A 15,240-nucleotide genomic window follows, 5' to 3' on the forward strand; every position below is an offset into this window, starting at 1 on the left:
GTTTTGCATCAACTTGAACACCACATCCGCAATGTTTACACTGAGATGCAGTATCTTACGTTTTAAAGCAAGCGATTTTTTAGCATTATTTTATTTTTATATTGACCATGATTCATTGTTCAATTTGCGTCCCCTCCGTGGCAAACGATAGTGTGGCTCGAACGCAGAAAAATAATTTATTCAAATTGTGCACGGTGCATATATTGTATGTTTTTGCTGTTTGTTGTTGTTGTGTTTTTTTTTGTGTGTTTTTTTTTGGGGGGGGGGGGACTGATTGTTAACATAATATGCAGTTCAAACGTTTCATTATCAGTCCAAGGCGACAACAGAAATAGTCTTATTGGCTACATGCATTCCAAAATTTAAGTTAATGGTCAAGTATACTCTCTTTTTTAATTTACAATGAAATCACCGTGCCCACTATCAATAATTATATACAACATGCCACAGAACAGTCAAAATGCCTTATGAGATTTGGCAATATCTTCTCATATAGACATATTATAAACCGCGTTATGCGAAAATGGGTCTTAGGCTATATGCGGCCAGCGTAGCTCCAGACAAGCCAGAATCTACCCTGCCCCTAATGAGACCACGAAACCTTGCGTGACTTTATATAATGTGACAATAACACTTACCATCCGACATACCACGTCTTTTCCCCCTCGCTGAAGTTCGCACGTGCCTCTGACATGTTGAACATATCGCCGAGAGTGTCGAAGTCGGTCTTGTAGGGGAAGAACTGACACTCGTTCTCTACCGCATCGAGCGCTCCCTCCGTCTCCGTGTAAAGCTTCTTGAAGAACTGAAAACTAAAAGTGTCCATGGCCGTCCAGTTAGCGATGGCGCCCTTTATGAGCACCGGAATTCCGCTGTAGGCGAATTTCCGGATGAAGACCTCCGAAGTCATGTCGGTCTCGATAGGGATGCGGGTGACTCCCGCGCACATGTTACAGTTCAACATTGGACGAGCGACTTCCATGACGAAATTGTTGTTGTTGAGCACGCATCGCTCCTCCCTGATGCCGAATGCTTCGATCAGCGTCTCCTTGAAGAAATAGCCGCCGACGGCACTGACGACGCCGACCACTAGAAACACCTTCAACAGATGCTTCCTTAGGACCTGTCGGACTTTCAGCGCGGGCTTCGAGTCAAGCCGTAGAAGGCTAACAATTTTCCCAGAATCGCACTCCAGACCCGACTGTTTGGATGGCGCGCTTTGGGCGCCTGTTGCTATTAAAGTCTGTTTGATCTCCTCTGCTTTCATGCCCTTCATCTCTGCCCCCGACTTCAGATTTCGAAATTTATCACGTATTTGTTTACGTTTTGCTTCCATTATGTACATGTATATGTTTCTGCTGAAACAGCGTTAATAAGTGTAGGTCCGTTTTAATCCGTTAGTTGTTGCGTTAATGCTCTTTCTCTCTCGTATTCAGACCAATATCTGTTAATGCACTGCGTCTTTGAGCTTTCAAGTTAAAACCATTTGAGTCGGCGTCTATTGGAAATAAATATTCAACATTTCATTCGGCACGTATGTCGTATCACTAGTAACTAGTGTACAATTAAGTAGATGAAATATAAAGATATATATTTTCGCGTCATGCTACATTGAACATCGTAAACGTCCATAGTTTAAAGCGCGTTAACTACTCTGCCAATCTAACGTTATCAAAGGTATAAAATAATATCGTCAAATCGAAAGTAAATCCGTCTAAGTGGTGTATATTTCAAAGCTTAATATTAAAACTATACCTGACTATAACCCGGAACAAAAATTTAGGTCCTTAATGTAATGCTCCGTCCTTTATACCTGCGAGGTAGTATTGGTAAAAAGTTAACTGTTCGTTTCGGTATGTTAACCGGTTAACCTGTTGCATCCCTAGTAAAAATTTAAGGCCGACCTATTGAGATGGCAATAAACACGTATCTTCTCATCCTTTCGTAAGTTTATTTGTCTTCTATTGCATAGTGGCAACAAGGAACAATATAAGATATCAGCTTAAACTTAAAGACCCTGATAATGCTGCGACAGGCAAATAGTCCCCGTCCACTATTTACAATGCATGTGTACTTATGAATGTAAGTAGATTAATGGATTGATCGGTAGGTGGGTTCGTAGGTCTGTCTGTCGGTAAATTGGTTTGCTGGATTTATTAAATGTCACGTTTGCAATATAAATAGCTTGAGTTAGCAGCTTTAACCCATTTATGCCTAGTGGACTCTCACATCCTTCTAAATTGGCTCAATTTATTTCCAAAATTAGGGATGTCTAGTATATCTTTTTCTATATTTATAATATTTCTTACGAAAATTCCTTTAAGCAAACAGCGTAGACACTGATGAGACGCCGTATAATGCGGCGTCTCATCAGGGTCCACGCTGTTTGCCGAGGCCTTTTTTCTAGACGCTATGCATAAATGGGTTAATGATACAGCGTTTTGTTCATTTTAAACCATCGTAATTAACATGAAATACAGATGTAAACAATTTTTTTTGTCCACTCACGGTATGCAAACATCAACTAAACATGTTAACAAGTTACTCTTTTATTAAAGAAAAAGTATGACCAGGATCGTTCATTAGCGATGATTTTATAGCAGCTGTTACCGGTAATATAACACACGTTTGTAAACCGTTTTAATGGATATCCCGCATTCGACCTAGATTGTTACAATTTAAATCTGGTTTTTAGCATAGGTGCAACGCACCTATGCTTAAGGTATATACGACATTTTGAAAACACACATCGAATGGTTGTCCATTTTGAAGCCTTACCTGATCAAAAATCAGACGAAATATCTTTTTAATTTAGTTTATGGTAATTCCTACTCTTTTTTTTTTGAAACGTTTTTCTTACGTTTTCTTCCAAGAATATTGCTGACACCGTTTTTAGTGAATTTTTCTAAGACCGTTTTACGTGAAAAAACCTTCTAAGAAACTAAAACAAATTTCGTTCGTAAAACAATTCTGTTCTTGTTGTTAGTGATCTCACACCTAATTTCTATTTCCTTTGTTTACTGTTCTGTGAGAGGTCAAATGTTTTCTGATTTATGACATGGATTCTGACCTGCCTTTCTATGGATTTGATGAAGTAGAGTTTGAAAATAATAGAGATGTGTTAATTGAAGTTAAAATGACTTACTTTTAGCCAGAAATTAACGTTACGAGTAGAGCTAACGGTTTAAATGTGGCATCGGATTTAATGGATTCGCGCGAATTCTGGACGAGTGTTGTGTCTGTAAAATATTAAATGGAAATCTGTAAATGTATCAAGTCGGAAAAGAAAACGGATGGTTGCATAATGGTATGCGTGAAATAATGTAATTCTACGTATTTATTTTCATAGTTATGTCATTTTGTAACCATTCACATTCGTCACTATTTGGAATTCCCGTTTCTAAAAATAGAACATATTGGTAACAAGGGGGGCGACTCTTGATGTCAGCAATCGTTAAGGTTACAATATACTCAATAATCGAGTCATGAAGGCTGTACTCTCTAAACAAATCATCATATTTTCATCGAAGGCATGTTATACACTTTATACTGTTGTTCTGGTTTTATCGTTTGGAGATATTGAGAGGGTAAGCATAGGTGTTCACTACTAAATCCCTGAAATAGGATAAAGTTGGAGATTAAAGTAAAAAATGGCACTGCAAAAGGTTACAATCCACTAGATTTTTTTTTATTTGAGTCGAATTCTTTTTTGGTTTGAACATGACATATCTGTTTTATTGCTTAAATCGATTAAGCTAAGAATGCCCGTCAAGAAAAGGTATGGTTATGGGGGTCTCTATGTGCAAAATGTTGTATTTATTTTCGCTCGAAGTTGTCGCTTTTATATCGAAACATATAAGGAAACTATTTAGTATATTTTGACCTTAACATTTACTTCAGCAGCATCTTCCCTGTATCTTGCAACTATGCTTTCAGCGCCATCGGCGCTCTCGTTATAGTATGTGGATTGTAGTTCATTGTATAAAAGCGCTAATTGGAATATCTACGTGGCATCAGTGTGCGTTATTTCCGCTGTCATAAACACTGTCTGATTCGCGTGTATATTGTGTGCTTAAAAAAAAAATAAGTCAATTACATTCGATATTTACAAATAAACGTCCCAATGTTATGTTGATGTTGTTTCTGCTTTGTCGTTGCTATTTAGTTTTGTTGCTATTAAAGGGTCGTAAAAATATAATAAGGATATAACCCACTGAGGAAATAATTACAAACGGCGTGGTTTTGTAAACGTGTATTTTGCGCTATTTTACATTGAGCGACTGGTGAGATGGTAAATGTTCTATAAATGCAACGAAATAGTTAAGCTAGTTAGCGTGCGATTGATTCGCATTTTTCTTCGAATTTATTTATACAAAAAATGTTATTTTAGTTTCAATAATGATAATGTTACTTAAACTAATACAGGGCTCAGACTTTTAATATCCGAATAAACCATCATACCATATGTGAGCAATATTTATTCAATGCGAACTTCGATATTGAAAGTTATGCCTATAGAAACAATCCTTTCTTCCAACTAAATAAGACCGTTTTGTAATTAACGAGTTCACATTTCCGTATGAAACGTCTATCAACATTCCGTTTTATTGGCTTTGATTGCATGGATTAAAATCGACTGTGTTTCTAAGCGTGACAATATTTACGTAAAGTACGTGTAAAACATATTAAAAAAAAGTTTTCTTATAATTGGAGGACAATAAATAAATATGTTAGACAAGTGTCATGCCGATTGTATCAAATCGATGTAGACATAATCATTACCCTACATGCATGAACAAAAAATAACAACAACAATTACATATAACTCATTTTTTAGTTGCGTGCGTGTATTTAAACAATAAAATGTTATTTCACAAGCTAAATATAAAATATATATATATATATATATAAAATAAGCATTTGGCATATCATCTGGAATGTGAGCTTGAAATCGATCGTATTATTCATCTCTTTCAAATGCTATGATTAAATGTGTTTTATTATTTAATGTATTGCGTGCACTTTCATTTTATACGAAAAACGAATGTAACTGACCAATCTATCGGCTATAGTAATGCAACATTATATCAAGTTCAATGACAACCACAGACAGTGATAGTGAAATGTTTGCATGCGATGTTTTTCGCTTAATACTTATAATAAAATCAATGTCGGGGCAATTCGGTCGTGGTCTATCTATACCCTCTGGCTATAACATTATCGCCCAAATCTTGTCAACTTTTCTGTCCGTGATCATCTTCACAAACACCTAGCATAGACAATAAGTTTAAATGAAAATGATAACATGCTCAGGCGTGTGCGTTAAATATTATTTCGTGGCAACTATACACGCTTTATCCATTTGCATCATTTGTTTATCCGGTTTGAAAGTCGTTTGGTGGGTGAGACAATGTAAGATCATGTGTAAGACTATTGTAAACGCTAAACAACAAGTGTACGTATATAATTATAAGACGTTGTTTATATGTTTTAAAACGGAACGTTTTAAATTGGAACTAAAATTATATGCCTTTCACATTGCTGATGAGGTATGATGTATTGACATATGCAACAGTCAAGTTTTAATATCAATGTTTCAAAACGAATAGGATGATTGATCAAAACGCAAAATAAGGTCTTAACACTTTTAATAACAAGATTATTGGTTAACGGGTACTGCAGTACCGCAATTAACCTTAAGTTTTCGGACACATATTTTGTCTAGATACAAAGGACACATATTTTGTCTAGATACAAAACATATTCTTAAAATACAGGTGTCTGGAAATTTAAAGACACAAAACGGTGATCGAACAGTTATAGACACCCTAAAAAGGGATTGACGAGCGGAAACGAGTATGCAATGTGTATTGCAACAATTGTTTCAACAAGTAATAGCTCGTGCATCATACATGTTTAGTTGTATGTGGCCTTTTTTATTTATTTCTAATGTTTTTATCTTATTTCGATGACTTATTTAAAATTAAACCCCTTTACACAAATATTTCTATCAGTGTTTAAAAGATTATGTATGGCCGCATAGAAAGGAATTTTCTACTTTATTTCCGAGATAGTCCGAGTACTTACGGTGGGGAATTTCGTAAACAAAATCCCATAAATCTCACTTCCGGTGAAATAGTTTGAAAATGGACGAACAATTTTGTCAAAACGTGAAATAAACGCACTTTCTGGAAGATATCGTGGTAACTGCTCTTTTTGAAAGTATATATCTAACGGATATTTGTTATTTTGTTAATTAAGAAATGTTTTACAAATAATGTATTGTTAAATTGCAACAAAAGCGTTAAATATTCGACGTTACTAAGAAAGCTTTCAGTTTCATGGTTTCAGCATGATTGTATGACATCGTTCACTTTTTTGACATGATGATCAGGTAACGTTTAATTGATTGATATCAAGACAAATCACTGTGATTTTATATCTGGTGATTGTGTCAGACATAGGTTTGCCATTGGAATTATAACAAACTAACATAAAATAAAGCAAAGAATTGCAAATTTTATTATTGTGAAGTAAACCTCAGTTACCTTGGACCAACAATTCAACCATTGCTGGGCTCCAATCCATACATAAGGGATATTGGGACCCTGAGCTTGTAATATTTAACAATCATGTGTGTGTATTTGAGATTTATTTACAGGTCGTCCAGCGTCTTCTCGACTACAGATGTATCGACCTGCCCCTGTGACCCTTCAGGGGAGAGAATAAGGTCATATTATACATCATAGCACGATGGCCAATGAGACCTTAATGTGACTAGATGCTTTTTTTTTTTTTTTTTTTTTTTTTTAATGGATTATGTAGTGGTTTGCCTTTTATCAAAATGGTTTTTGCAGTATTCCTATTATCTCTAGATTATCATTATCCTTATTGGCATTAATGTTTATTCCTTAAAGTTTGTGTGTGGTTTTTGTGCTCTCCGCCCCAAGAGGTGTTAGTGGGGGTTCGAGCGGGATACAGAGGGCGCCCCGATTCCAGAGGCGCCCCTGGTTCTTTTAAGTGCCCGGTGTACAGCACCGATACACTGCACCCCCGTTTAACGTCCCTCGCGGAGGACTTGTTAGTACATAAACATAGATTAGTACAGATATTACTCTATTGCCTTGTGTCTTGGTGTAAATTCACATGGGCTCTCTCTGTTGTGCTGTTGGCTATTGTCAGGTGTTTAATGGTGTTGCAAGGGTCAGAATAGTTTTGAAGTTTAATATAGTAGAAAAGGGGCTGCGTTTGTGTGGTTGGACCGAGATGACTGATTGGTTGTTGGTGGTACAGGGAGGACAATATCTGGTTCTACACTTTCTTTCTTTGGGAGACAATTTTCACGCGCCTTTTTTTTGTTTTTGAGAGAGAGAGAGAGAGCGCGCACGTTCTTCTTCCTGTTTATATTGCTAGTGGTTACACAGATGGTTATTATATGTATTAGTGCATTTTGTTCAGGAGGGAATAGATCTGGGATGTTAATGCTGACCATCCCTCTAATTCGATCTGATCCTCATAGTGACAAGGGTAATACGTGCAGGTTAGCAATACAAGGTTTACAATTCAACGTCAAACGTAACAAGGCACAGGCATGCAAGGAAAAAACTTACACTACTCTACAAGAAAACATCACCTACGCTAAGTAGGGGAAACAACAACAACAAATACCGTCACCATTTTCTTTTTATTTTTATTTTTGTCATGTTGGGTATGTCATGTCAACGGGGCCAGAGTGCACGGATGTCATGTCAACGGAGCCAGAGTGCACGGGCGAGAGATATCTCTTCAGGCGCGCCCTCTGGCCCAGCCGACACGCTCTACTCAACATGTTTAAGTCTTGTACATATGGGAAAAATGTTAACTAATCACATTTAATTACAACAATATTTACACCTATAGGGGTTGCACTGTGGGTAAATTTGCCCACGTACGCACTTACTGCGTCTTCCGATCCTGCGTGGAAGTATGCTGTCTGTGTCCCCTACCTTCGTCGTTGTTGCTGATTACAGCTTAAGAGAAGGAAAGCGAGGGTCTCGCGGAACCCTGGGTTTTGTTACCTAGAGCGCTATTTGGTTGTAAAAGAAGGCTTAGAGCTTATCCATAGTGGTCGAAAGGGGCCAAGTGACATATGTATTGGGGGGGGGAACGTACCCTTCCGTCGTTTTAGTATTATTAGTCTTTATCTATTTATTTATTGGTGTAATTTTCCTATATATCATAAAGCGCAGACGAGGAAACCGCGAACGTTCGTTATAGACAGCTCCCTCATCTTTGCCTTGTTTATAGTTTTGTTTATTTATGTATTGACGTCAACAAGGTGTTATTGGACACTGCATTGTAATGTACTACCAATCCAAAGTACATTTGGACCCCAAATACAATTATAGGTTCTCGGCGTGCACATTACATGCAGTGTTTCTATATCTATTTATATGTTGATGCAATTTTCCTCTTGTCATAAGTCATTATTAATTGGAATCTTAAAAATTACATATATCATGGATTGTTTTACGGTACAGTTTTAGAACCAAATTAATTAATAATAGTATATAAGTTCGAGCCGGGCCCAGACGAGTGGCCATATGGACAACACCGGAGTGACCATCGTCCGAGACCCACCCGTCATTAGTACATAAAGTTGCCATTATTGATCTGAGTTTTTATTTATTTATTTTAATTTTCCTATAGGGCCGGGATAATAGGGTTAGGTTCAGTTCGGGCCCAGACGAGTGGCCATATGGTGCACACCGAAGTGACCATCGTCCGAGTCCCGCCCGTCATTAGTACATAAGATTGCTATTATTAATTTGAATAAATGAAGCAGTATATAACTGACGGTATGTGTTGTTATTTCTATCTACCGCTAATAGTCCAACGGAATATTATATTTTATCTAAGTAGCCCGTGTCGCGCAAAAATTTAAACACGTGCAGTCGCACAACAGGAGCGATTCCGCTTGGAGGCATCAACAGTGAGTCGCGATTAATGATAAGTGGGTTTTTTGTAGGCCGCTATTACCCCTGCACTTAGTTCTAGTCTCTGTTCAGCGTGTTTAGGGCATATAAAGAAAAGATGTTCAAACGTGTTATGAATGTTGCACTGGGGGCAGAGGACAGTTTTGTAATAGTCGCCGTGCAATCTAGTCACCCTTAGGCGCATGCGCGAGTAAGCCCTGTCCTCCCTTTTAATGGGACTATAGATGTTAATCTTATGGCTAGGGTTGGTTAATATCGGTAAATTATGATCGGCACAGTAAATTGACCATTTGTGATCCTGTTCATTATACCCTTTTTGGTTTATGATTGCAATTAGTTCGCGCGCGCTAGGCTTTAAATCAGAGGGTAGACCTTCATGGGAACCTATTCTGGCAAGTTGGTCAGCGTGTTCGTTACCCGGAATGCCTACGTGACTCGGGATCCATACGAATTGGAGTGATATTGTTGTTTGCTAGTTTTGTGATTCCCTTTAATGTTGCACATATAAGGTCGGGACGCGTTTTCGATGATCCTGCATTAAGTGCTTGTAAGGCGCTGAGAGAATCGGTTAATATCGCGTAGTTTGAGCGTTCGTGGGTTTCAAGTTCATTAAGCCACTTTATGGCGCTGTTTATTATAGCTAGTTCGCAAGCAAATATAGACAGTTCTTTATTGTATTTTACCTTGCACTGATGTATAATGACATTTTTGGGTTGATACACTACAAAAGCCGCGCCTGCTATTTCAAGTTCCTCATTTTTGCTACCGTCAGTGAAAATCTGGGTGTAATCCCCATATTTATCTGTTACATAGTTTTGAGCTATAGAGCCACTGTTTGGGTCGTGGTCGGATTTTTTAATTAATGTTGTTAGATGTAAGTCAATATTTGGTTTTGATAGATTTCTTAAGCTAAAGTATGTAGGTTCCTGAGTTTTAATGTCAATAGTCTCATAATATTTGCCTAGCTCGAGCACGTTCTGCGCGTACGGGAGACCACTCCTCTTTTTCCTTTTTTGGTAGGCCGGGTCTTCAGTAACACTAAGGTTAATTGGGAGGTGTGGTCCCATAGATAGCGTGCGCGCGCGGTATTTTAGTTGGTTAATTTGCCTTTGTTGACCCAGTTCTATCATTCCACATTCAGCGTGCAGCAGAACGGTGCTTGTAGATTTACGTGTACCAGTTATAATTTTAAGTGCCATATTTTGGATTACTTGTAATTTATTGAGTAATGTTTCACTGGCTGAATTGTACGCAATGCTTCCGTAGTTTATTTTTGCCCAGATAGTGGCTTTATAAATACGCATAAGGGCTTTTTTATCCGTACCCCAGTTGTTTCTTTGGATGCATTTTAGAAAGTTGAGGTCCTTTTGGCAGCGTACAACTAGTTTAAGGATGTGGTCTTTCCATGTTAAATATTTGTCAAATGTCATACCCAAAAAAGTAATGTTGTCAAGAAGCGGAAGAGGAGCACCACATAGAGTAAGTTGTGGGGGGTTAGGGGTTTTCTTAGATCGAGTTGCTTTACGTGCATTGGCCACTACTTTTTGTGCACTGGCAGGGAATAAGATTGCTTGGGTTTTTGTGGGATTTATTTGGAAGCCATACGATGCGCTCCAGTTTTCTATTGCAGTTAGGGCTTTTTGGATTTTAGTAATTGCTAGATTCGGTGATTTAGATGTGGTCCATATTGCACTATCGTCTACAAAAAGTGATAAATTGATTAGATCAGTGTTATTTTGTGAATTATGTGCCTTAATTTCTCTGTCTAGGGTGTTCATAGTCACGGAAAATAATATTGGAGATAGGACACTACCTTGGGGACAGCCGTTTATAGTCTCAACTGATTCTGATGTCGCGTCATGCAGTCTCACTTTTATTTTACGCGTTGTAAGAAAAGCTGCAAGCCAGTTGAGCATTTTACCCTCTATTCCTAACGTATTAAGTGTTTTAATGGCGTTTTCGTTCCATAGTTTATCGAATGCGGCTGTGAGGTCTAAAAATACGGCTGCTACGGTTTGACCGAGATTTTGGGCTCTTTTAATATCAGCTTCAAGGCGTACTAAATGATCTTCGCAAGAGTGGTTAGATCTACAGCCCGATTGGACTTCTGAGATTTTGTTATGTTTTTCTAGATACGCGCAGAGTCTCGGTTTTATCATTTTCTGCATTAGTTTGGTGAACGTAGAGGTTAAAGAGATCGGCCGATATGAGGCTGGAGAGTCTTTAGGCTTATTGATTTTAAGGATCGGAATTATTGTGGCCTCGTGCCATTCATCAGGAAGAGTACCTTCAGACCATGATTTATTATAAAGGGCAAGTAATTCTTGTTTCCCCGAGAGTGGAAGTTGTTTAAGTATCTTATAATGGATGTAATCGTCGCCCGGCGCGCCGTTTTTGCATGTAAGGAGAGCTGATTCGAGCTCGAACAGGCTAAAAGGAGCATTGTACTTGTGAGTTTTTTCCTCGGTAAGAGATTGTAACCAGACAGGAAATTCATTTTTTGTTTTTATTTTCTTTGCAATAAACGTTTCAGAGTATCCTTCGTCACTGCTTACTTTTTGATAATGTTGTACCAGGGCAGAAGCTTTATCAGCGTTAGATACAAGAACTTCGTTGTTAACCCGAAAGATAGGTGTATTAGTAGGGGGTCTGCCTTGCATGCGCTTAACTTGATCCCATAGATCTTTGCTAGTTGTTTTATGTGAGAGATTATTACAGAATTCGTTCCAGCTTTCTAATTTTGCCTTTTTTAATACTTGTTTAGCACTTTTGCGGGCTTCCCTATATTTGTCATACTTAGGTCCGGTTCTGATTCGGATACATTTTCTCCTACATTTTTCACGATATTTAATGGCGTCTGTGCATTCTTGATTCCACCATGGTACAGACCGTTTGAGTTTTTTAGGTGTTTTGCTTACAGGGATTGAGTTATCAAGCGCAGTTTTAAGTTTTGTTATATAGGATTTAAAGTAAGAGTTGGTGTCAGTATTATCTACATTAGGAAGGAACTCATTATTACACTGAGTTTTAAAGTTGTTCCATTGTTCAGGTGTGGCTTTGTGTATTTTCCATTTGTGTTGTGTGGACGGAAGGGTATTCTCTATTCTTGTCTTAATGTTTATTATGATTGGAAGATGGTCACTTCCAAACGAGTCGTCAATGACATTGAAATCGCTTATAGCTTGAAGATGGGCTGAGGTAAGAGCTAGATCGATCGCGCTGTCGGGTTGATCTTCGCGATCAGACAATCTCGTTATTTGACCGTCGTTAAGGAAGTTTATGCTGTTATTGTTAATTAATTTTAGGAGATTTTCAGAGTTATCGTCGCATCGTGGATCACCCTCGGGGTTCCAGCAGGGGTGTTTTAGATTGAAATCGCCAACAATAATATTATTCTTTCTATGTTCAACTGAATGGAAAATTTTTGCATAATTTTTACACGTATTATCTTTAGTTTGAGCATATACGCATTGAATGCGGAATGATTGGTGCTTAGTCAAGTACAGTGTGAGGGCACACGATTCAATAGGGCAATCTTGATCAATGTTTATTTTAGTAAATGAAAGGCCCGATTTTACATATATTGCTACCCCAGTGCCTATAAGTTTTTCTCTTTGTTCACCTCGCACAGGTTCTTGATATCCTTTTAAATGAACTTGTCTGTGATTACTTTTGTAGTTCGTTTCCTGGAGACATACTACATGCACTTCGTTGTTATCTTTAACAATCATGTTCAAAATGCATGCTTATATAAACACATTTGTTGTTGAAAGTATATAAATACCGTTATTTACCCATGACCACTTGGTGTAAACACGGACTCTAGATTACACGTGACTTCCCTTCATCCGCGACGTAATTAAGCCTTTAGCGACTCAGATTTTCGCAGGTGTATTTGCCGGATGCATCTGCCAACATTGACAGCGAAAAGGTTTGAACTGTTTCGCATTATAACAAGTATATAGAGCCGCACAATACACATTCTAGTCCAAATCTGTAGACGCTTATTTTCAAACATGGCTTCCCATAACGATAAGTACTACAGCAAAAAAAAAAAAAAAAAAAAGAGATGCAAAAGGATGTTCGACGAAAACGTCGATGTTTGCGAAAATCGCTGAATCTTCTACTCCCTCTAGTAACCCCGAACAAGCAGTGCAAGCAAGTGAAATACCCATGGCTGTTCCATTGTCCGACTCGGTCGATAATTCTTCTTCGGAGCCTAGTAAGAAAGTTGTTGTTCAGTCTCCAAGTTCAAGTTCATCAAATGCAAAAGACAGAAAGCAAAGAAAAATCATGCTGTGACTTGTGTGACTTACTTACCTGTTACCAGTGTTTGTTTTTGAAGACAAAATAACAAATAAAAATATGTTTTTTTGGTAAAACCACTAACTTATTTAAGCATGATAAAATTCCCAAATTGACCGTTTCATCGACTCGAAAATTCCCAAAATGGACAATTTTGTCGATAAAAATTCCCAATTTGGTCAGACTCCTTTTCCCAAAATAGGCAGAAAAACCCCTGACGTAACGTAGTTTTCAGATATATAAATATATATTTAGTTTTTCTTCTGATTTCGGCAGCCCGGCGAGTTATTACTTAAACTTTTGCAAATATCATACCCAGTGTCCGACAAATTTCTTATTTTTCAGGTAGCCCACTGGGCTACCAATAAAAATATTTGGTAGCCCATAAAATTTTCCTACAAAATTATAAGAGGCAGGTTTTCATCTTTATTTTATTTCTTCATTTACATATACATAATATGTATACATACATATACATAAAACAGCAAGTAGTCTGATGTACACAGTCAATATCGTAAATTAATGTTACAGTAGCTACAGTCACCGTGTACTTTAATGTAAATGTACCAAAGAAAATCATATGCTACATGTAGATATTACATGTATGTGCACATGTATGTGTACTTAAATTCGGACAGCACGTTAAGTCGTAAACGTAAAGATGATCAATACGATTGACTCGTATGGTGTTAATCAACGGTCATGATTGGGAGCTTATTTCATCATATCTTTAAATAGAACCATATGCCGAAATTCATTTGACACTTTAGAAAATTTCAAACGTTTGTGTTTATGACTCTTATCGTCTATATTTTTACAACAACAACAACAACATATTACCCACCCATAATTTGGTTTTAAAAATACAAATCGGGCATATATGGGATTATTAATCAACAGTCGATTAATCCAATTATTAACTGACAATGCAAACTAATTAGCAGGTGTTAACCGCGTTCACAAAGTTGTCATTAATATTTATTTTCGGTTTCATTACCGTTTTGAAGAATCCGCTATTGTTTTGATTTATTTAATATTTGGCGTCCTTGGATATTTAACGACATCAAAAACGTTGTCGCTATAACTCATTGTTGCGGTAAACAAAGAATTCCAAACTGCGAAATTATGTTGCATCATGTGCGCCAACTATCCAACCCGCTCTCATTATATTATTAGCAGACGACAAATGTTGATTCTGATTGGATGATTAAAATACACTGTTACTGTTTAAGACATTACCGCAAGTGATCGGTGACTGATTAGATAATTGATTGCACTTTGTTATCGGATTATAAGCAATACACAGTGTACAAACACATGGTCAGCGTGTTTATTCTACGTATGTCTGTCAATAAACCGGGCTACCGCTCTTATAGATTTATAGTAGCCCGGCGGGCGTCAGCTGGAAAATTTCAGTAGCCCGATGACAAATTTCGGTAGCCCCCGGGCTCCGGGCAATGGATTTGTCGGACACTGCATACCGTTTTGGAGTTTTAGAATCTAGATTTACGGTTGACATGTTCGTACTTTATACCGATTTGTAGCGTTTATATTTGGAGTTCAGTTTTAAAAATAACATCTTGCTTAGGAGAATAGAATTCTGTATATGATAGGAAAAAAAATGGTTTAAAAATGAAAGCAAGTAAGGAATGAAGGCGGAAAAAAGTAGCGCGCGGTCCTAACGAACCGAACTGATGCTAAGGTCTTGGCGATTATGCTTTTGTTTAGATACCGGCCATTGAATTTCCTTTGCCATGGTTATATTATATTTTTTATGGAATATATTGAAATATTTTGTTCTAGAGACATATCAATAAAGCTAGGTATTAATGAAGCTTAATGAATTAACGATTTCAGCTCTTGATTATAACAAAGAATAGGTGTTAATTTTATGAGGAAACAGCGTATATAGCGGACCCTCTTGATATTTTTCGGCTTTGCATACTTCAAATATAATGGG

The 15,240-nt window shown here is 37.4% G+C and overlaps 1 protein-coding gene across 2 annotated transcripts in view; it reads right to left on the reverse strand.

Annotated features, from left to right (window-relative positions):
* LOC127868144 (uncharacterized) overlaps nucleotides 1–1,735 on the reverse strand; it is a 39,593-nt gene extending 37,858 nt beyond the window's left edge. Inside the window, exon 1 of one of the 2 annotated variants that reach the window (XM_052409765.1) lies at nucleotides 1,100–1,735. In XM_052409765.1, coding sequence (XP_052265725.1) covers nucleotides 1,100–1,345 — 246 coding nt within the window. In that variant the 5' untranslated portion in view covers nucleotides 1,346–1,735. Of the gene's footprint in view, nucleotides 1–638 lie in introns of both variants that reach the window. The other variant, XM_052409766.1, reaches the window with a different exon arrangement.
* Between the last annotated feature and the right edge of the window lie 13,505 nt (nucleotides 1,736–15,240).

The sequence above is a fragment of the Dreissena polymorpha genome, chromosome 2, assembly GCF_020536995.1.
Source record: "Dreissena polymorpha isolate Duluth1 chromosome 2, UMN_Dpol_1.0, whole genome shotgun sequence".
NCBI classification, from domain to species: domain Eukaryota; kingdom Metazoa; phylum Mollusca; class Bivalvia; order Myida; family Dreissenidae; genus Dreissena; species Dreissena polymorpha.